Genomic DNA, 24,143 nt, shown 5'->3' on the forward strand with positions numbered 1-24,143 from the left:
TTCGCTTGTGATCGGTTTTACAAAAAAATCTATATGGATTAGTATCATTTAAAATTCGGTCTAGACTGGAGGTGGAGCAAGATAAAAAACGTAGTGATTCGAGCTATGTCAGGCTACGAAATGTGTCCGGGTTAGAGCCAGCTTGGAGGCACAAAATATGAGAATCTATGCTTTATAAGTATTCCAATATAAACTCAAAAGAACTATATTATGATACAAAACAGCCCCACTCCCCCTGGGGACCCCCCAGCAAAATATAATCCCCGTCAATTTTATAAAAAGGTATAAATTTTGAAGCTTTAGATATTAATAAACTTATTTCAATGTGTTTATGACTTTTTACGGAAATTTTCCAATTGCTAATATTGGAGTTTGGTTTATTAGACATTTTAGTTGATATTCGTTGTTGTACTAACTCAAATATAAAAATACGATCTAAAATAACATATTTGTAAGCGTGACTTCACTATATTTTTATAGGTTGTCAAATCCAAAAGAAAGTCATCGATTAATTGTAATGTAATTATTTTACATTAGAAATAAATGTGGGGCTAAAAGGTTCAGGACACGAGCTTTTCGGGGTTGGTAAAATGAGGTTCCGACGGTGGGCTTACGGGATCTGGATAGATCGAATCCACCTCTAGTATATATAGATTCTAAATATTAAGTTGTATTACAAAATTTTGAACATTGACTATATAAACGTCATATGGAACTTAAGGGGCTTATAAATCATATTTGTATAACTCATAAATCCATATATGAAAAAAATTGGTCCATATATTGAAATCCATAATAATCGATCCCTAAATTCAGATCGAGAAAAGTCAGCCTATATATTAGACTTAATTCTTTTTTCACCATTTTTAAATTATCCAGTTTCAGTGTACGGTTTAACATTGCGGTTTGAACCGAAATATCGGTGCAAATCGATCTAGAAAATATCACGTATGACGGAACGGAAACAAAAAACCCGGTCAAAGACTACAGAGTACGTACGTACATTACCAGGGCCGGAAAGTATTTACATGTAGAAGGGCAAATTATATTGTGACGTTATTAGGACCGTGACTAAAGGAAGTGTTGGGGTTTTTAGACAATTTTAAAGGATTACTTTATATTTTCTTATCAATATCAAATTTGGGGCAAACAACTTTTTGTAAATGCTTAGATTAAGTTTAACAAATAATTTTTTTATTATTATGGAAAACACATTTTTAACAAAGGAATATGTTTTCAAAAATTTAAAATTATGAAACCAGATGAGTTTTTCTTAACGCTATTAATTTAAAAGTTTCTCAAAATTTGGTCGTGGATGGCTCCTTGGCCTCTTTGGTTCTGGCTACTAAAGTAATTATACTTATTGGTATAGGTAACTCACCTCCAGATCCTCATGAAACTCTGCTCCCCATGATCCTTGCACACAATGCTCCGGCCACAAAATTTGCTCAAATGGCTCAAATGCAATTCCATCAAACGTCACTTTTGTATAGGGTTCAATCTCATCTAACTCCATGCTTCCATCCCGTAGCTCCACCACATTCCCACTACGCTCATGCAAATTGGACCAAAAGGAAATGTGATTCGGAGGATGCCAGTCTTTAGAGTAGACGACGCTATGGAACCCATGATAATTGACTAGGTAATTAATGGGATGTACCACGTCGACTGCATCAGGGAACTTCAGAGATCCGTTAATAAAGTCATTTTGAACATCAATGACAAAAAGAGCTACTCTGGCAGCGAAGAAGGGCCATATTTTATGGCGGAAGTTGTAGCGGGTCAGAGGGAGATGCGTTTTAAGGAGTCGTTTCAAGCCACTGGGATTGTAGTTTGCTGTACGTGGAAGTATGGCGTTGGCCATAATTTGTATTTCATTTTCGTTGAGACAGCCATCACCCTTATCCGTATCGAATAGATCAAAGAAACCATCCGGAGATGTGGGAACACTGTAATGAAAATTAATGGAGTTAGAATTAAGTTTCAAATATTAAATTTTGTAGGAAAAAATTTCAAAGATCCTCAGCACTTCTCTAAATTTTAAATTTCTAATTTAAAAAAACAGAATTTTTGGAGAGTAACTTCAAAAATCCATAACTATTGAAAATTTGGAAAAATAATTCCCCAAAAATTAAATTTTTGGGGAGATTGTTTTTATTTTATTTTATCAAATATTAAATTTCCTAGTGAAAAGCAAAAGGTTTTGGAGGAGAACAGATAAGTCGTCGTGATAGCTATGACATGAAATACCGTATTTTGCAAGGAAATAACAAATAAAGATGAAGGAATGGATACATAATTGAGACAGCTGTTGACTGAAGTCATGTCAAAGAAAAAGGACTACGGACAACAGCTGTTTCATTTCTTGTTCCAGCCCTTTCTTCTAATAGTCATTCAACAAGAATATAGAAAGAAGTTACTTCGACATCAATCCTCAATTCTACTCCGAGTCAAGCAGGGATTTAATCTTATGACTCCTTAATAAGTTATCAGTGAGGTTCTATCATTTATGAGTAACTGCACAGGGGACTAAAAAATTTAATAATAAAGATGACTTCTGTTTAAAATATTAAAAGAAGATTATTATTGTCCATTTAAATCAACAAATCCTTCTTATAAACGCTCTGGAAAACCAGGAAATCAAATAAAAGAATGATGGGTTGACATAATTTATTTGATAGGTGTCATATCGAGTGAGACTAATCTAAGTCTCTCGTATCAAATATAGGTTCTAAAGTATAGCTACAATTTGTTACGAGCTTAAGAATCTCATATTTGAGATTCAACAGTCAAAGTTTAGATGTAAAAATATGATTGCAAATTGTAGTTAATGAAGAATAAAGTTAAAGGACTATAGTCAACAGCTGACTTAATTTTCTTGCAAGTATTATTTTTTGATAGTAGTCTTTCCTTTCAACACAGGAGGGGGTAGTGGGGGGAGGGAGGTGCTTTTCGTGGAATCTGCAAACTCATTTAAGTATTTCTCTATCTTAGTTACAAATGATCAATCCATCATTTTGAACTAGACAGGCTTTTTTTAAAGAAGAAAAAATCTATTTGGAGGGAAGCCAAGTGAAGTATTCACTTGCAATAATTTATGATGTATTAACAATGAAATTTCACACAAGCCATATGATGATAAGTGGATATGTAGTAGTGATTCAGAGAATTGCATTACCTTTACAGGAATGATTCAGGGAAATTGTTGGTACCATGGAATCAAGGAAATGTTTTGTTCCATCCGTCTCTTTTCTATGAAGGTTAAGGTAGTAAATCCTAGGTATTTTTTAGCGTGGCTTGTTATTTTTTATTGGCAACAAAATTAAATTTCCTATAACTAAGCTCTTTGACTGCCTATTAGAGGGCACCCAAAACTTGCGGTAGTATTTAATGACGATTTTATGACGTTATTTTCAAATATGAGGTTTGATTACGGAACCAATTGACAACTAAAACATCAATAAATAATTTTTGTTTTTATACTATGCCCCTAAGTGTAAAAAGCTCAGAGGAACAAGAAACAAAGAGAACGCGGTTGCAATCTCCTCAGTGTAGGTTTTCAGTAACGAGAAGGCTGAAGACCTGCGGCATCTCCAATCAGACTGCCTACTACATCAATAAGTCAATTATAGCCCCATACAGTCAAGAAGAACCAAGACTTCTGCAGGAACAATATGGATGACTTCTGGCCTGCCTCCTCTGCCCTCTTCTATCCCTGACCTGATTATCTCTATCCCCTCAACTTTACAGCTTAGGGCGTCATAGAGAAGAATATCTGCTACACCTTTCATCATCATATAAATTCGCTATGAGCTTCCATCATGACAGTGAGGACACCATGGACACGGCCTTCATCGCCAAGGGCAGAAAAATGGTTTGCCGGTGTCGCTATTGCTTGTGAAAGAGGATATAGGGAATCGAAAATATAGCTAAATAAAGTATCTAATAATATCATTATAAGTGATGATGAAAATCGATCGCATTTTAGGCATGTTAAAAAAAAAGGTAAACAAAGTCAACATGTCTACTCCAACCATTTGAAGAATGTTTTTGAGTTTATCATTCATTAGATCATCACCTACAAGCACCTGTGACGAAGGAAGATAAGGAAATATAGAAGGATATAGATAATAAATATTCTGATGTGAATCCTTAATTCATCTCTGAGTCAAACAAGGAATTACAATTATAACTCCACAATGAATCCTCAGAGTTACTTTGCGTCATTCATACGCAAACACACTCGTGATTACACTTTATATATGGATGCTATTGCACCAAGTAGAAAACTAAGTTAACTCATAACTAATGATATATTAACTTAAGAAAAGAAAAAACAACTCTATTGAGATGGACAAACCCAAAAAAACAGCCTGGCCAAAAATTAGCATCACTGATTTTAAGTCTAAGTCCCTGTTGGACTCAGAATAGAATTGATGGTGGAAAATGGGGTAATTCTTCCCCATATCCTTGTTTGATACTGAGTCAGACATGTATTTCTGAAACACTTGCTTGGACTACACTGTGCAGGCGTCTTGGTGATACAGAGAGTCCAATAAATGTACACAGTACTCTCTCGACTCCTTGCAGACTTCTATTCTCGAGGCAGTGGTCAACATGAGCAAGGGATGTACAATGTTATCCAGCTTCAATTTTATAAAATCATTCAAACTTGTTTTTTGTGTCGATAGGCCACATATGTGGATATTAATGGACTATCAGTCGCCAAAGGATTTAAATATAATAAAGAGACTCAATTTTGAGTATTATCATTCTAGCTTGTTTTTTCGTTTTTTGACAGGCTATATCTGGGTGCTACCTTTTCAAAATAATATTCATAGGTTTTTCCACCAAATTAACAAAAGTGAAACTTTTGGCGTGGATAATTTAATTTATTCATTCGAGTTTTGCAATAATTTTTTTTAAATAGGTATGACGATTTGTACCTATGCTATATTATATATCTCTGTATATTGTAATAAATCAAACAAAGGAAAGACCGGGAGATAAAACTTTTTTTTTTTTGTATATAGAGGGCCATTAACGAACTATACCAAAAAATATACATAAGTTACAATTGTAAGTCCCTATGGGATTCAAAGTAGTATTGGGGATCGATATTGTAGACATTCTAGCATATGTCCTTGTTTATATCCTTTTCTCATTCATCTCTTGTCATGGTTGATTGAAGCTGATCTAATGAAACGGCATGAACATGATTATTTCTCTCTTCCAAAACATTCTTCAAATTGTGTGGGTTATCATGTTGATTTTCCGGTTTTTTTTTTAAACATGCCCATTCTACGCTGAATTTTCATCATTTTGAATGAATGTCTTAAAAACAGTCATGGGGTCAATTGTATTTAATGCCCCTGTTTTATAAAATAAAAATCTCAATCTAAGAAATAACAATGTAGTCATGTTAATGATATATTGGAGGCGTTTGCATATAGCATCGAGCGTATACACAAAGGTGCACTGTATAAAGTGAACCCTGATGTATATCATATGAATATTTTGTATCTAAGATAAAAACAAAGGAACGACGTAGCTTTTTGTTGGACCGAATTCTTTCGGTCCAACAAAAACCTCGGTCTAGTTCGGTCGAAAGGAAAAGTTCGATCTAGATTGGTCCAAAGGAAAAAATGGGTCTAGTTCGCTCCCAAAAAAATCGGTCTATACCGATTTGACAGATAAATTGTTTATAACATCACATCATAATTTTTTTCAAGTACAATGACGTTATACGATGCTTAAACAGAGATAGCTCAGATTAATTTTGATCCTGTCGTCTCTTATATGTATACAGTATTTATTTTCTAGAACTTATAGTGTACTTTTGAGATTTTGGGGGAAAAATGAATGACAGTTGATCTAGAAATCCAAAATTGGTCTCTCAATATATATGAGACTGAAAAAATCGATCCATAAATTGTGATCGAAAAGTAATTGGTACATTAAGTGAGATCGAATCAATGCCATTTGTGCAAAAAACCTTCCCTTAATGACATGGCAGGAACCCATATTAAATAATCAATGTTTTAATTTTTATCAGGTAAGTTCATCAAGAAGAAGCTTTACTTTGTTGGATAAATTTTTAATTACGAACTCAAAATGTCATATGGTAAGGAAATGGAACAGAAAAGAAGTTTTAAAATTAATTACGGTGCGTAGAAGACAAGTTGGGCGAAGGGATTTTTTGTTCAACTTTATAAGAGGAATGACCGACAAGTCGACTCGACTTATACAAATTGATGAGAACGTCAAAATTCAATACGTAAGACAAATAAATAGAAAGAGGGATTCAGAGAGACGGCTAACATTTACAAGATTTTTGGGGGTATGTCTAACAATTTGTTCGAGTTTTCAAGATATTCGTTCCAATACAGGGTGATTACAAACATGCTTTCTAAGAGAACTATATATGGAACTACCCCTAAAGATAAGTTTTGCATCTTTTGTAAATCTGCCAGGTGGAAACTGGAAATAATTTTCTGTCTGAATGCAGTGTCACAGAAAAATGCAGAGATAGAATATTACAAATAGTATTCGAAAAACATAGAATAATTTGAAGAACTAGCCATTTTGCTTTTCCTTATATTGCCCGTATCAAAACAAAATCAACTATTTTATTGCAACAGTTTGTTTGGTTTTTTATAAATTTAAATGTACGAAAACAATTTGACATGCTAAAATATGTATAAAATATGTGTTTGATTTAATAACCTTGGAGGTGTTTTAACTTGTTTTTTTTTTTGTATCAAATGTTTATATTGTATTTACAAAATTTTAGTTAATTAGAATAGAGAGGTTGTAAATCTGTACAAAAAAGAAAAAAAAAGGTGACAGTTGATTTAGAGAAACAAAATTGGTCCCTCATAATATATGAGACAGAAAATAATCGGTTCATAAATTGAGAATGAAAAAAAATTGGTCGATAAAGTGAGATCGAATCAAAATCCTTCCACAAAGTGAGTCAGAAAAAAATCGGTCCACGGTCTGAGACAAAGATCTGGACCGAAAAATCGGTCCAAATTGGTCCAGAAACAATTACTTAAGACCGAACCGAACAAAAATGTCGGTGCTGGACCAAGTCTCAACACTAGTTAAACTGTATTCACTTTCACAAACACATTTTGTATTTATCAGACGGGGAGCAATGGTTTGTTCTTTTCTTTTATGTTAGTGAGCACTCTAAATACTATAGTACTGATAAGTCATTCAAAAATATGATTTTTTTTGTATTTTTTCCGGATACAGACCCTGATTGATACTGGAAACAAATTTAAGCTACATACCTTATATGTTTAAAAGGGTACGGATTTATTTAATCGACCTTTTGTGTTAATATGGACACATATAGCTATATATTGCTAAAATACTACTAAACTCCCCAATAAAGTACTCACTTAAAGATTAAAAGGAAAATAATGGAATATCTTCTATTTACTTCTATCCATGTTTGTAATTCCACCTTTAGATTATTACGAATAAAAAAAACCCCAAGGATTCTAAGGAGTTCAATTTATAAAAAACCAAAACATTAGGTAAAAACTGTCAAAAAAGTGCAACGGCCCATCCTCTCCACCTCAAAAAAACTACCGGTCCCCCTGATGATCTAACTATTATATCATTTGTCCCATCCCCTACTTGCAGATACATTCCGCCCCCGGTGTACTGTAACAAACACTAGAACTTACTTTTATAAATAAAAAATATTTATGCAATGATCCGTTAGCAATGTTATTTATGAACTAATGGACTTTTTCTATCGATGGTACTTTTTGCAAGAAAAAAATTATATGTTTAAAAATGCACAATACGTGTATATCCATATTTCACACAAAAAATCATGAACATAACTTTGATACTGATCGAATACATAATCAAATCCTTGAATGGTTATCTGTAAATTTGACCTCTAAAAAGGTTGATATTTTCATTTGATATCAGATATGCTAATTTTTATTATATTCTTACTTTCATATATCGAACTTCTAATACTCTTTTGTTTTTTTTATTAGTTACAATCCACAGGTACAGTAATGATCCGAACTACGAATCTTATATTCCTTTAGATAATAACATGAGTATTTAATTGGGGAAATAAACCACCACCCCGTAAACAATTTTTCCCAACTAAATGTACATGAAAACTACTAAATAACTTGTGAATTTTCCTACTCGTAATATCAACTATTAGACCTTTAAAAACAAACAATTCTTGTGAAACAACAATTGAATTCTTTTTTTTATATATAGTTTATTCCGACATAGACATCCCAATACATATCTAATTTTATTTATTCATCAATATATCCAATTAAAGATTTATATTTTAAAATACAAAAAAAAAAAAAAATTATAATAAAAACAGAGTTTTCTCAAGTTATTCTAAAATGCATTAAAGATTTAAAAGTTATTAAGAGATGGGGTAGAATTGAATTCCCCTTTTTAATATAAAAATGTGATAGATAGTGTAACAGTCTAAAAGTCCATTGATTCTAAAAATCTATCAATTGTTGTGTTCAGACCTGAAGGAAGAGGAATTCGTTTTGTTTTGCAAGCATAAATTATCGTGAGTCTTTAAGGCATTTTCTCCTCTTCTGGCAAAAGCAATGAACCAATCTGACGGAGTAAGACTAATACCAAACCTTTCAGCAATGGCACTCTCCACCACAGATAAGTGAGGTCTTACTCGATCACAGAAATGAAATAAACAGAATAAATCTTCCACTGGTTTGCTGTGAATCAGCGCTTTTTGGCATAGGAATGAGGTAAGACGAGATCTCCCGTGTCTATGCCTACTTCAAAAGTCTTATTAGCTAGATCAAAAAGCTGAATACGACAACAAAAGCCTCGAGAGGCCAAAAAAGACCCCCCCAAAAAAGGGCAAAAGTGGTGGAAAGACAGCTCTGCAAATTTCTGTCGCAGGTCAATTTGACATTTGTCCACACTCTTCCCTATGATATCTGGGAGAGTATGGACAGGAAGGCCTATAGCACTCTTCATGTTAATATGGATGCCGTAAAGGTTTTTTTTAAATTATTATATACAATCTACAGATACAGAAATTACCTTAATTACGAAAAAAAGTATGAGAGGTTAAATCGTGACCTTTTCGATAAACAAAAAATAGGATGAACTTTTGCAGGAATGAAAATAATTATGAGATTGAGGCATTATCACACAATTCTTTATTGTTTCACCATTTATATTTCAGTTTAATTTCATTTAAACTTATCATGGACTACAAAATGGTCTAACGCCGCCACAATACTTTTTGATTAAGGCCTCAGACATTACCGTTCACTTCTGCTCTACGGAGGCCTTGATGTCGTCCAAAGTTCAGTGAGGGTAGCACATGTTCTCTTCTCAACTACGCCAAAATGCAGGGGTGTCCCCAGAGGGGGACAGGAGGGGCTATATCCCCTCCCAAATTTAGGAATTAATGTTTTTAACTAGAAATAATATATGAAATTTAATTTAATATATCAATTTTGTTTTGTCAAAAAAATAACATTCTGCAAATTTTTTTAGAAATTTTTTATTCTCTGTGAATATCTATGAGTTTTGTAAATTTTTCTCCAACTAATAACTGACGTTTAAGCTTTGACCAAGTCAACAGTTTTTGGCCTTTATTGAGGACGTTGGCTATGGTTACTTTTGAAAAGAGTTGCCGATATCTTCGTACAGAAGAGACCTTCCCCAAATCGTTGACACACCTCTTCAAAGTCCAATGACTTATATTGAAATCCTAAGCATCTTTCCTCATCGATTTAGCCGGTCTTTGTAGATTAAGCAATGTCCTTGCTTAATGCAAAGTGGGACTTGTGTTTATTTCTTTTATCTCACGGCTGATCAAACATAATTCAATTATACGCTATGACAGCTAACTATTCTACTCTCAAACGTTATTCAAGTTGTGATGGTTACCATGTAAAAGGACTTAGCCTTAAACTTCCCCACAAATTCTCAGGGGTATTTTTCATTATCTATGATACTTAGATTTTTTAGCATATTAAGAAGCTACAATTTTACAATTGACAAGGGGAAAAGTCATGTTATGACAGCCAAAGGATTGAAGGTGTGAACCATGAATAAGTTTTTTGATGGATAATTCTTTTTCTCAAAGATGTTTAATACAAGTCAAATGGCAATCAAGCATTGCAGTCTACAGAGTGGAGCGCTCAAACTTGAAGGTGCATCACTAAGTAACGAGGAAACCTGATTTTTGCTGAATCAAATAAAACCAACTCAAAAATAATTTTTGTTATGTTTCAGTACTATAATTAGTAATATCTTTTATTCACTACCTGCTCCTTCACTAACAATAACAGCCTCGACAAGATGGTGAACAGATTGGCAGCTTTTGACGATGAATACCATGTCCACTGCATACCACCCTGATGGTAGCTCTGAGCAAATCCCAATTTCGATTAGAGGCGCAGTAAACATTCTTCTCTAAGACACCTCAACCGGCAAAGTCCAAGGGGTTGAGGTCAGGGCTCGAGCAAGCTCCATGGAGGCAAATCAAAAGTTCGCCATGTTTGGTTCTTCTTGACAAATTTAACAAAATTATTGTATGATATTTCTAAATATGAGATTCAACTGTATTGTTATTCAGTATGCCCACCTTCACAAGTAACAACAGCCCACACGCCGGTGAACAGATTGGCAGCTGTGTACGATGAATGCACTATCCATGGCCTACCACACTGGCATGATGGTAGCTCGGAGCAAATCCAAATTTGGATGAGATGACTGGCAGACATTATTCTCCAAGACACTTTGTAAATGCAAACACCAGGTGGTTGAGGTCCAGCTGGATAATGCCAAAAGTTACATACATTCTGGTTGGATAAGTTTTAATTCTTCTTAGCTGTATGGGCCTGTAATGTACTTCTTGATATTGTAAGCTGTATGGATGGATATGTCAATGCAGACCCTAGTCTGACGACATTGCTCACGCCATGGCTATTTTGTTGTTACCCCGAAATTTGAACACTTACAGACCTGGGATTGAAACAAACCTTGTTTTTTTTTGTTTCACTTGTGGTTTGGTTGCATAATGACATTTCATACTTAAAAATAACGGGGTACAAAATGTGTTTAAATGCTAAAGTTACTTTTGAGTACTCACTCAAAAGTAAAGAGGAAAATTAAATACTTTAATGCACAATATTACCAATAATTGAGAAAGAGGACTTATTAAGACACTCAATATTGGGCAATTGATGTATCTGGCCAACTATTATTATTTATTCATTTCTGTTAGGCAAATTTTAAGAGGTTAAAAACTAAATTTTTAACAATGTTCTGATTAGAAATGTTGTAGAAAACATGATTAGCTGTGGATTGCTATGAAAAATATTGTCGTATGGGCACACAGTACGAGAAGAAGATTAAGATTGCAGATCATTTCCGTGCAGGATAGTCCAAAAAAATCAATCTGTAAGTAGACTGGGGGTTCGAGGAATACGATTGACAATATCTCCATGCGTTTATAGGTCGGGGATAACCTCAGTCATTCTGCAGTAGCAGTCAGGAATCCTTCGTCAACCGCCTGAAGTCGGCCTTAGAGAAAAAAGTGAATTCCTCAATTACTGACATGACCAGCAAGATGATCAAGTCACCATCAATAGTGCCCAGGGGTCTTAAAAAGAAGGAAGAAAACCTCTGCTGTGCATTCTGAGGCCTCTGTTGACAGACCAACAGAGAAAAGTCAGTCTGGAGCGTACAAAAAAGATGTCAAACCACCTCAAGGGAACCTTTGGGCTATTGTGATCTTTTCTGATGAAGGGACTGTTGATCCTGTCAGTATGATCAAATAGTGACTATTTGGGGATGTAGGAGAGAATCACTGATATTTCTCAAGCACCCAACATTCTCCTTCATTGATAATGTTAGGTCTGGTTACATCCAATGGGAAGGCAATGAATCTAGAGTGGTTCCCTGTAGGAAACATGCTGAAGGCTGATGAGTACATAAAAGTTCTCCCATGGATCAAATCCATCATTGGCAATTTTCTTTGGATAATCCAACAAGATGGATCCCTTACCATCATTCCAAAGAAAACCCAAGAGTGGCTCCGGGCCAACATGTACTTTTTGGTAAAGGAATTCTGGCTGCTGCAGAGGCCAGATCTCAAGTACCTAAACTATTCCATCTCAGCGCACGTGGAGTTCTAAGCCTGCAGGAGATGGCACAACCGTGTCTTCCACCTAAATAACTTTGTCAACAAAGGCTTGGCCTCCATGAGTGCCAAGTACATCAAGAGGATCTACAGCAGAAAATGTTCTTTAAGTTTCAATTAATAATTAATTGTAGATAAACTTGTTTCCTAACCCACCCAGGATCCTCCCATGGACTTAAATACTTTGTATGTTAAAATGGCGAATAATAACGGCTGGTCTGGTATTAAGGTTAAGAACTACTGCTGTATAGTTTTACAACTAGGTTCTTGAAAAAGTATGTATTTCATAACAGGATCTTATACAAAAAGAAAATCCAAGTCACTTGCAAGCCAAGGTATTAGTGCGTGTAAGTACATTTTCAAATCTAAAATGTATTTATGTGCAATAATTATTATCGAAATTTCATCAAAAGCATCAAATATATTTTTTAATTTGATAAACAAATATTATTTCTGTAAATAATTGCACTTGATTCAAATAAATTAGACATGCATTTAATGTAATGATAACTGTAGGAAGGAGAATTATACATATATGTGCTTCTGAATGGTTTTGTAGAGTACAAGTTATGTATCTTTTTTAATCCAATTATTACATACTTCTACAAAAAAAAACTTACCTAGCCATACAGTGACTCAAGGCTCAAAGAACTTCGAGACAGACATATTATTCTTACAATATGCATATTTACAAAAGAATATTCTAAGAAAAACTGCATGGAGTAATTTTGCAAATTACAAGTTAAGTACTCGTAGAGTTATTATCAAATATCTACTAATTCATAATAATATCAGATTATATTATTATTTAAGAGATTACAATTAGTGGTGTGTCGGTCCTTATATCGGATTGAAGATTGCACTCCTGACTAGTTCAGTGACGATCTGGTCCTGTTTAGTCCTACATATCAGTCCTAAAGCTTATAAAGTTGGGCCCTGGTTGACGTCACTCAACTTTACTTCTGATTTTAAAAATCCGTGTGAGTACTGTGATACTGAAGGACTGACGGTATTAAGGGGATATACAACTTTTTAATGGATGATAGTGTAATGAATATATGTCAAATTATATTAGAAATGTCTCCTTGTTAATTAAAATTATACTTGAATTGTAAAATATAAGACTTTATACGAGGGAAATCATTTTTTAGTAACAACTTGACTAGTGTTTCTAATTACTTTTCATTCTTGAAGAAATAACATATTAGCATACCGAGTAGGAACTCAAAACTTGAAAAAGCATGTATGATATTTTTAAATAATTGATTTATGATTATTTTGTATGAAATATGCCCTCCTTCACAAGCAACAAGAGCCAGCACACGCTGCCAAACAGATTGGAAGATCTTGACTATTAAGGCCGTGTCCATGGTATACCACACTTTCATGATGGTAGCTCAGAGCAGATCCAAATTTGGATGAGAAGTGTAGCAGACATTTTTCTCCAATTCACTCCAAATGGCAAAGTCCGGGGGGTTGCGGTCAAAGCTGGAACAGGACCACATGGAGACCGGCCAGTGTGGGACTGTAATGCATTTTTTGATGCCCGGAGATGTCAGCAGTCTTTGCAGCCTTTTCCACACTGTTGCCATTGCAAAAAATATTGTAAAAAGGTTGCCATTTTTGTTGCTGTCTTACAGTTTATTCACTTGTTTATTACTTCCTCGTCTTTCCAACGGTGTTATGGTCTTCTAAAATAAATTTTTTGCTACTCCAAGTGGAATTTGCAAGGTTCTACAATTTTTCATCTCTTTCTTAGATTTTTTGCTGAATAATGAAGAAATTGGCATCCTATAGCGGATCCCTTTCTCTTCGAGACTCGTGAAGGGTTTTCATAGATTTGGCCGGAGCCTTCAAACATATTTTCATTAGCAAAGGATCCTAAACGTTGTAACCTCCTCCTTAAACATCCAAGACAGTCTTCAAATTGATTCAACCCTCATGTTCATTTTTTGGTTTCTAGTTGTATACATACTTGCGGATCATATTTATCACAACTCAAACTATAAGTTCTACTCTCACATTTAAAGAACACCTAAATTTGCGTCTTTTCGTCATCCCACTTATTTACGTCACCATTTTGTCATATGGTTTTCTAAAGGAATTTGTAGATACGACAAAAAACCATCATTAGTGGAATGACGTTGAGAAATTTATTTGTATTTTGGGCCATAGATGTAACCGAGTAAAATAAGTCAAGAATATTTAAAATATTCGTTGACAATCGTCTACGTGTGTCTTTCCTGATGCCGGTGTTTCTCTTCTGTAGATATACGTTATACATTGTTTAAATCAAATATAGAATAAAATAAGTTCAACCGACATATTTTTTTTGTATCCTATGTAAGTACATTCTCCTAAAAGTCTTTTTCCATTAATAACATGATGATATCTGTAGACATGTCAGAGATTCATTTTCAAGGTAATGAATTTTATAGTTTTTATCAAGGGTTTTTTTTTTGACAAATACTTTTTACTAGGGTTAGTAGTTGGTCCTTTAATATGGGTCCCCTCGTTGTTATTGGTCCTTCAAAAAATTACTCAAATATAGTATAGCCTCTACAAGGAGAGACTGTGAGCGGCTTAAGGCAAATATATATTGGATTGTAAGTCGTAATCATATGTATACGGTATTTAAAAAGAAAATGAAAATCATCATGGTAACCCTGACAATTTGAAGAGTGTTTGGGATGAGAGCAGTTTAGCTGTTATGAAGGTTCATTAAATTAGTTGGGAGTACCCTAAATGTTGTAGTTTTTAGAACTACAATCTTGGCCTAAGTTTGTATCGCATAATAGGTATCGTCCTTATTATTGGTGCTTCAAAAAGTCTTAAAAAAAATAGCCCCCCCCCCCTACAATCAAAGCCGGTTTTACTGGGAGTAGTGCCTACATCAAAGATCTATAGGTCTGTATATCTTAAGTATTTTTAGTATTTCTAAAAAAAATAATAATTCAACCCCATGGTTGTATCGTGCCATATTTTTTTTAGATCAACCGTCATTCATTTTTTTTTTTAAATCTCAAAAGTACACGATATGTTCTAGAACAAATACTGTGTTTATATACGAGACAACGGGATCAAAATCAATCCAGGCTTTCTCTATTTAAACTTCGTATGCCATCATTGTACTTGAAAATACAAATGATATCATGTTATAATCAATTTATCTGTAAAATCTGTCTAGGCCGAATTTTTCCTTTGGCCTGATTTCGACCGAACTTTTTCTTTAGACCGATCTAGAACCAAATTTTATATATGTTATCGTTCCAAACAGAGCTTTTCTGTTGAAAACAAAAATATTACGATCTCAGACCGGTCTAGGATTTTCATACCGAAACCCAACACTAGTTACTACGACGTCAATCCTCAATTCTACTCCACGTCTAACACAAATTTAATCTTATACTCTTAAATCCAATATTGGCTCTAAAGTAAAGCTACAATTCGGTCAGAGCTAATCAATGTCCTTTTTGAGATCGACACTGAATGTACTGAACACTCAACTAGACGCTATTTGTTTGATTAATATCAACTGAAAGTTACGTTGTCATTGGTGAGTCGGACAATTTTGTGTGTGTGCTTACATCTACCTCAAAACACGGTTAATCGAAATGCAAGGTTTTAACAGAACGCTTTTCCTACAAACGTTTGACTTCAACCCCGCACTATAATAGTGACGTCAAAGAGTATAACTATTACTAAGAGTAGCTCTATATCGCCTTCCTCGACTGTTACTGTTAGAGTACCGCTGTTATACTCTATGACGTCATAACTGTTTGACTTGCCCAGCAGTCGGAACGGTACAGCAAATTAAAAATTCTAGCAAGCCTGCCTACATGATGGCATAACTTTGTATTACTATGAATTTTACCCTAAAACAATAATTATTTCCTATCTTTGTTGTAAATTGATTTAAGAACGTATCATATCATGAATAAATATGATTTTATATATATTGACAATATTTTCCTACCATTAATATTATTTTAAATATAAAAGTTTCTCCTCTGTATATCCTTAATTCCTTTTCTCCCTCCCAAATCATACAACAAGGAGCTAATATTTACAAAGGTCTTAATTCAGAAGTACCATATATGTCGCTCCTGCCTTCCCGTCGCACTCATACAAAAAATACCATTGATAGATATGAGTAAAAACAATAGGATTTACGTAAATTCGCAGGTGTAATGATAATTAAGAATGAGTTAGTAGGAAAAATACTTCTAAAAACTATCCATGTCGAAAGAAAAGAAATTTCCAAATACATTTTCTCATAAATTTCCAATATTTGAGTGTTTTTTTAAAAATAAATTTACGAAACCAAAATGCCACACAGGGAGCCATTTTTTAGAGAGCTGTATAACAGACCTTCTATACATAGAAGATATCTTAATCAGCATAAATATTAAAGAATTTGAATCCTTCCGATAAATAAAAGTAAATAGGTACATTCAAGTCATATTATGTAAAGAGATGATGCCTATCAAAGGATGCACTTTATAGTTTCTGGGCCACCCTGACATAGCGTCGACTACTTTCACTTCCATATCATATGAAAATGCATAAAAACAAATACAAAATATGCAATACCTTTTTGTTTGCATGAGTATGTCTCTTGCTTCTTCAAATATCATTGGGTCGTCACGAGCCAAAAATGACTAACTCAATTGCATTTCCAGCACACTGAAAGGGTGTTACAAAAATGAGTGGATTCACGGATATTAGTTGCATAAAAAATGGTCTGCGGGTATGTAAAAATAAAAGAAACGGAAAATGAATATAATTTCTGTGACAATTTGAAGAACGTTTTGGGAAGAGCGCACCTCTTCTGTCTCTACGTTATATTAGATCAGCTGGAAGCAGACGTGGGAGAAAGAAAATAAAGAAAAATTCCACTCCTTAGGCCGAGTGGGCAATAAAAAACTGAACATTTTTAATTTTAAACTTCAACAAAATAAATTTTTTTAATGAACGATAGAATTTAAAAAGAATTAATATTAAATAAATATGGGGGTCTCAGCTCTCTTAATAATTAATGTAGCTTCCCTTAGAAGCACGTATGCATCCAGGAGGTGGCAGAAGGTCTAATATCCGCTGCTGGATGTACTCCTCTTTCATGGTTTCCAAGTGCTGGCTGACAGTGGCTTTGAGGGCCTCAGTGTTCGGATGACAGAAACAACAGATCTTCTTCTCCACAGGCAACCAAAAGGTGTTGTGGAGGTGGTTAGCATCAGGGCTGTAGACCTTAGGGGGCTAAAAGTGTCAAAAGACTCTTTTTGCTACGGAAGAGATGGGTTTATTTCTTTGCTGGTATCAAAAGTTTCCTCATGGACTTTTTTGATATCTCTCTAGACAGTCTGGTATGAAACCCCAAAATCTTTTATATGGACCTCCATATACTTTCGGGGATGGACCTGGGATATCTTCTTTGACTCATCCAGGTCGAGTTTGGGCTATTTGACAGAACCCTTCTTCCCCTCTAACGGCTCGGACTTGCTGACGGTGTAGGCGGTAGTCCTTGCGACGCCCAACTGCTTGGAGTGTGCCAAGGGATATTCGTTTGATCACGTTCAAGCGTCATTTTCTCGACTTCTACCTAAGTTATTGAGCTCATATTTGCTTTATTTTGTATATAATTGTTTATCATTTCATATATATGAATATGAATCAATTTCAATCACTCAACCTTCATTACTTATTAAATCAGTAAGTGATCAGATTTTAATGGACCATCCGGTATTGTAATGTCATATTGATTAGAAACACTCCAATGTCGATCCTCAATCATACTTTGAGACGCAAACACCAAAGTGTTTTTGCAAGTTGGGCTAAATTGTATAGGGTTACGTCATCAGGGAGGTCTGCATGAACTGGAGGGGGAAAGGCCGATTCTAGGATTTGTCTTGAAGGGGGAGGGGGGCTCTAAAATATAAAAAATATATATTTTTTTAATAAGAGACCAATTGAAATAAAGGAAACTTGTACATATTTTTTGACTTTTTACAAAACCGTTTTTTGTAATTTTTATTAGGAGAACTATGTAGAAATAAGAGGGATCTTCATTTTGTCAGATGCAGGTCTGCTTAGATATATATACGTAAATATTTGAGTACCTAAACTCTCGGATTCAGATCCAAACCATACTACACGGATAGTTGTTTCGAATTTGATGGACCCACCTTTATTTATAGAGTAATTCACTTTAGTTCAGAAAAGAATAATTGACTGGACCTTGAAAGAAACATGAAAAATGTATACCCATTAGTAATTTTGAAAAATCCCTTCAGCGATTCTCACCATAAGTGGCTTAGGTATAGGTTAGGAACAGCCTTACTTTTTACTAATAAATCGAGAGCGATTCCGGAGGATGGAAAAAGTTTAATCAGTAAGAAGGTGACGGAGACCTCCCTTCATGTTTTTTACTTTTTACCATATGTATGTACCCATGTTGAGAGTGGTGTAGTACATAGTATTGCAACACTTCGAAGTGAGACTCAATCAGGTGGATTGGCTTGTCGTCATGCATCTTTATATGGTAAGTATCTCATAATAAATAACATTATTCCCAAGGTCCAAGAAAATCTCTACGCGGCAAAGTACACGAACGGGATTATTCCAACCAGAATGACCTTACATACCCAGAATAATGACCCAGAATGACACTATAATGAATTATTAATGTATTCATTGAAAAGATCATAGAAATGGTCTGTTTAATTGTCAATATACATAATATACGAAAGTGTTATTTTAAACGTAAATATTTGTATACCTAATAAGATTTAATAAATGCATCATATCTATAAAAAAAAGTACTTCATAGTACTCACTGTGCCTTTAACGGGTAAATACGTAATCTAATGGCCGAATTTATTATTATAAAATAAATCATGTGATCGTTGTTTAGCCTACGTGGCTGTTAGGAGTTTATAAATGAATTTTTGACGACTTCATCATTCTGCTCACGTTATAAACATGGGTACAGTGACGTCATATGAAGTATTTCATATGTATACAGCTCGTACAGAGCAAAGTAAGGGAGGAATTCACAGATATATTTTGAATTGAAGGAGTCGTTGAACGGAGTAGTAACATCGATGACTGACCAAAAACAGTTATTAAGAATGCTGATACGGCCGAAGAACTACAGAAGGACACTGTTGACTGCACTATGTATGACTCAATTTCTCGAAAAGTACCACATTCAAAAGGATAGAGGTAGCAGCTGACATAAGGAAGGAGTTCGACTAAAAAGACAATCTAACGAGGCATTATACCGTTGGGGACTTTGAGACGCGGCTTTTCATTTATTTCGACCGTGTCCAAGGTCCTATCAGTTATAAAAACGTATCAAATTTGATCCTTGATGACGTAAATCAACTTTGATTATTATTTATTAATCAGTTTTTATACTGAGAGATCTAGGGACGGGTCCTTTAAGACAGATAGTACTGGTCCTAAGGACACTAATTAGGTAGTGATAAAGCAAAGTTTAATAATGTTAGCAAAGTGTTCATCTTTTTGCCTGTTTATCGACGCTCAGTAACTCCAAGCAACGTTGGGTACACCTCCTATTAATCTATATATCATCCACTTACACTCCATTTCTCTCTTTTTCTCGGACATAGATCATTTAGAAGGTATGTTTAAGTCTACCCTGGGGGAAAGAAGCTTTACTTAAAACTCATTACTGAGAAAAGTTGGGAATTAAATAAGAAACAAACCAGTAATTAATTATCATACAAAAATGAAGAAACTATTAGAGCTTATAAGAAGTAGAAAAAAACCCTACATTTGACGAGTTTATTTAAGAAATATATATATATTTATGTAAAACCGCTCTCAGAACACATTGTTAAAAAAATAAGTCATCATTATTAAGTTAGTATTCGTAGTAAGCTTATAATATGTACGAGAGATGATCAAATTTAGGAAGGAGATTGTCCATAGTTTCATTGTTTGTCCATTTTTAGTAAGTCAATAAATTTGAAGATTTTTTTAATATAATTCCTACTAAATTTTTTATATTTAATATTTTGTATATCAAGACTAACAATAGCGTAAAAACATGTCAAAGTTGATGAATCAGCAAGACCCCTAACAATATTTTTGACTTCTCAATATCTGCTCAGCCTGGCCTCATCAAATCCTATGTCTGGCGGGCAAATCTGGAGTTGAAACTTATAAATTACTGTTGGAGGGCCTATGGCTAGCTTAATTTTAGTCGATCTAGGGGTTTCAAACTTCACAAGGAGTTCAGGCTAGGAGAGCATTGAAGATAATCGAGGAAAATCTACTCAGCAAAAAAAAAAAAGTAATCAAAAGAATTCTTCTGGCGGACTATATCAGCTCTGACCGTCTTGTTAAAATCAGAGAGATTCTCATTGACCTTAACCTTTTTTATGGTTTTGCACTCAACTTAATTCATGATAACATTCACCTCAGCATAGGGTCAGCACGTTAAGTTCCTCACCTTGTTACAGAAGAGCATAAAGACACTAATCTGAATCTGGAATAAGAAACTTCAAGAAACAGTATTTTGACGATGGAAAAACCTTTTTGGAGAGTTTGGTCACCATGGACGATTTATCAGCTCTGTATTCAACCTCGGGGAAAAAATGAATCCTCTAAATAATGGCTTCCATTTACTAGGACTACATACTAAAGGCTACGCTATCAATTCAGAGTACTATTTTTATGTCCCATAAGCATTTCTGAAACATTTGAGAAAGAAAAGACCAGAGAAGATCGTCAATGTAAGGCTTTTGCAGATAGATAATGCTTGTCCTCATGTATTTAAGTACACCATGGACTTCATGACTCAAAAAAACCTCTAAATTTACCTCTAACATTGGCTCATGATATCCATTAACAAGGAAGGCTTCATGCACGCCATTGTGCCATGGTTAAAAAGAATGGACAAGTGAAATGAAGTCATGGGGAATTATGTTGAAAGTAATTTTTTTGTGTTCCTCTGTAAGACCTCAAATTAAAAAGTTCTAATCTCATTCTTGCCTAAACCTCTCGTAGATAAATAAATGGAGTGGGGGGGGGGTAGACTCATTAAATTTCCATCATGCAAAAAATTAAAATATGTTTCCCATTAGAAAAACCTTGTTTCATTAATTATATAATTCAAAAATACAAATACTAAGATGATGTTTCATTAAGAAAAATAAATGTCTGAATAAATTATACTATTATACAATATATATTAAGACAAGAAATTAAAAATAAAGATAATTGATCTGGAATTAGTAAAAAAAGATACATGTCTCGGGAAATTCATTTATATTGGTATCCCGGAAAACTTTTTTTTAGTTAAAAAGACTATTGCGACGACGAAATAATATCTTAAGGCGAGTATGCAATACCATTGTACATTTATTATAAGGTTTTATAATAGTTCGAGTTATTTTTTTCCAGACGACCCTTTGCACATTTGAGTTAAAACGAATAAATTCACCTGAGCACTTTGTCCCTTGAGCTATTTTGTTCCATTATCAAAAACGGTTAAACGGGGAATTTTCCGGGCAAAGAAGTAATCCCAGATAATATGATCCCGAGAGAGAATCCTTACTACACATATAAAAAGACTCCTTGGATTTTTACCCAGAAGGAGAGAAAACATTCTACAATCTACAGAAATCATTAAAACAACAAATGGATAATTAATTATTGTCTGCTTTTATAATACTTCATTATAATAATAACAAAAAAAAAAGTAGGTCTGTACCAAGTATTAAGGCAACAATATAGAAACATTGCTCTTGGACTCGGGCTTATTTTTTAAATACATATATTCGTTAGAAAATAATTCATAATTATGTATACATTTATTTGACAAAATATGAATATCAAAGAACAATCTTCACGTAATATCCCAACCTTTCCTTTAAAAAGTAACCAAATAAAAACAATGTCCGAAATAAAATGATAACCAAAGTGTTGAGACTCGGTCCAAGACCAAATTGTTTTCCGGGTTCCGTATTAGGAGATTTTTTTAGACTGATATTTCCGTCCAAATTGCGATTTCAGACCATAAACTGTTATTAAATAGTTTTAAAATCGTGAACCGATTTTTTGGTCCCAATCTATGGCCCAATTTTGTCTCCTATTCATTTGATTTACAATGTGTCAGTACCGAGTAGGCTGCAAAGACTGTTGGCATCTGACGTCTCAATCCAGACTGCCTGCAACACCACAAATAAATACATTGTAGCCCTAAACATACTAGAAGAACCAAAACTACTGCAGCAAGGATATGCCTTACTTCTGGACAGCCTCCAATGTGGCCCTGACCACAACTCCCTTGGCTTTGCAGTTTTGAGAGTCTTGGAGACGAATGTCCGCCACACATCACACTCCAATTTGGATTCCTTCTGAGCTGCTATCATGACAGTGGGCTACGCCATGGACACGCTCTTAATTGTGAATAGCTGCCAATCTGTTCGCCGGTGTTTGTAGGGTGTTGTTGCTTCTGAATGTGCAAATAATGAATTAGAAGTTAGCTAAATGTAGTATTTAAAACTATGTTAACTTTATGCCCTTGCGATTTTAATTTATGGGTCTGAATCCTTCTAGAAACTACTTGATTGATTCCGTAGAAAATGTGAAGGGCAGATTTGTGTCGTTTTTTCCTTCATTGGGCGATAACAAGAACTACAAATTCAAAATCAAAAGATTTCGCCTCATCACTTTGTCTCATAGACGTACAATTAAAGATATGATTACACTACACCGAATTTTAAGCAAAAAGATTAGCCTATAACTTCCAATCTGGATACTAAATTAAGGCTATCTGTCTCCACTCAAAACACAATCTACCAACCAAAACAAAAGATTGCCATTTTTAAACATAGTTTCTATTAGAAATCTATTATTCTTTGGAACACAATACATTTTTGCTTTCGCCAAGGAAGTGAGGCTGACCTCAAGCGCTTATTAGTAATTTTATTTTTGTGTCGACTTTTAAAGGCTTTGTTTATCACCGCTGGTCGAAATAAACAAATGAAAAATATACCACAAATTGTTTTTGACTTGTCTTTTCCTGATTCCATAAAAATCAAGTTATTCATAATTTAGTCATGCACCTTCCAGTTTTGGGTCCACACTCTTTATGAGTCGCAAAATGATGATTTGTGCGAAACATTTAGATGCTTGTGACGTTATTATCGGTCATGTGATTATTTATCTTTAGTTCCAAGTCCTGGCTAGAGGGTCTAATTTTCAGTTAAAATGCTTATTTATGTAAACATAACGCAATTCCTCCTAGCTATTCATATCAGATTATTTTTCTATTTTGAATATATCTGTATATTTATTTACATATTATAAATATAATAACAAAATTGACTGCTGATTACGTAACAAAACAAACATCCTTACTGGGTAAATCCTCTCTCTATTGACGATGCATTTTTGGGACAGAAACTTGATTAGAAAGTTTGTACTACTGATCAAAGAAACATTTAAAAATTAAATGGTACAGTATAAATATTTTAAAGCATATTAAAGATAGGTAGTGATGCAAATCGTCTGTGTTTGGGCCTGTTAAAAAAAAACGAAAATTAATTCAGTAACCCTCACAATTTGAAGAATGTTTTGGAGGAGAATAACTTGTATCAGCTGTTACAAGAGAGGTGAGATGGAAGGAAATAAACCAAGAGATTGTCAAAAATTACTCCAATTTCGATCTCCAATTCTACTCGTTGTCCAAAAAGGATTTACAATTATAACTCCAAAACAAATCCTTAGGGGTACTCTCCGTCTTTCATGACCACATACAAATGTTCAATCATGTTTGAATTTAATATAATTGAATTTAGTAGCCCAAAAGAAAGTTCACTAGTCAGGAATAAAATATTAATGACAACTGCACAGGTAAAGAAAATTCATTCTTCAAATAACCAATTCCTAAAAGAATGACCAGCAAAGAAATAAG

At 34.2% G+C, this 24,143-nt stretch overlaps 1 protein-coding gene across 1 annotated transcript in view; it reads right to left on the reverse strand.

The window, feature by feature from the left end:
• LOC121126102 (uncharacterized) overlaps positions 1 to 24,143 on the reverse strand; it is a 71,748-nt gene that overhangs the window by 6,579 nt on the left and 41,026 nt on the right. Inside the window, exon 2 of the mRNA XM_040721405.2 lies at positions 1,382 to 1,949. Coding sequence (XP_040577339.1) covers positions 1,382 to 1,949 — 568 coding nt within the window. The remainder of the gene's footprint in view (positions 1 to 1,381; positions 1,950 to 24,143) is intronic.

This window comes from Lepeophtheirus salmonis, chromosome 11 (assembly GCF_016086655.4).
Source record: "Lepeophtheirus salmonis chromosome 11, UVic_Lsal_1.4, whole genome shotgun sequence".
Lineage (NCBI taxonomy): Eukaryota > Metazoa > Arthropoda > Copepoda > Siphonostomatoida > Caligidae > Lepeophtheirus > Lepeophtheirus salmonis.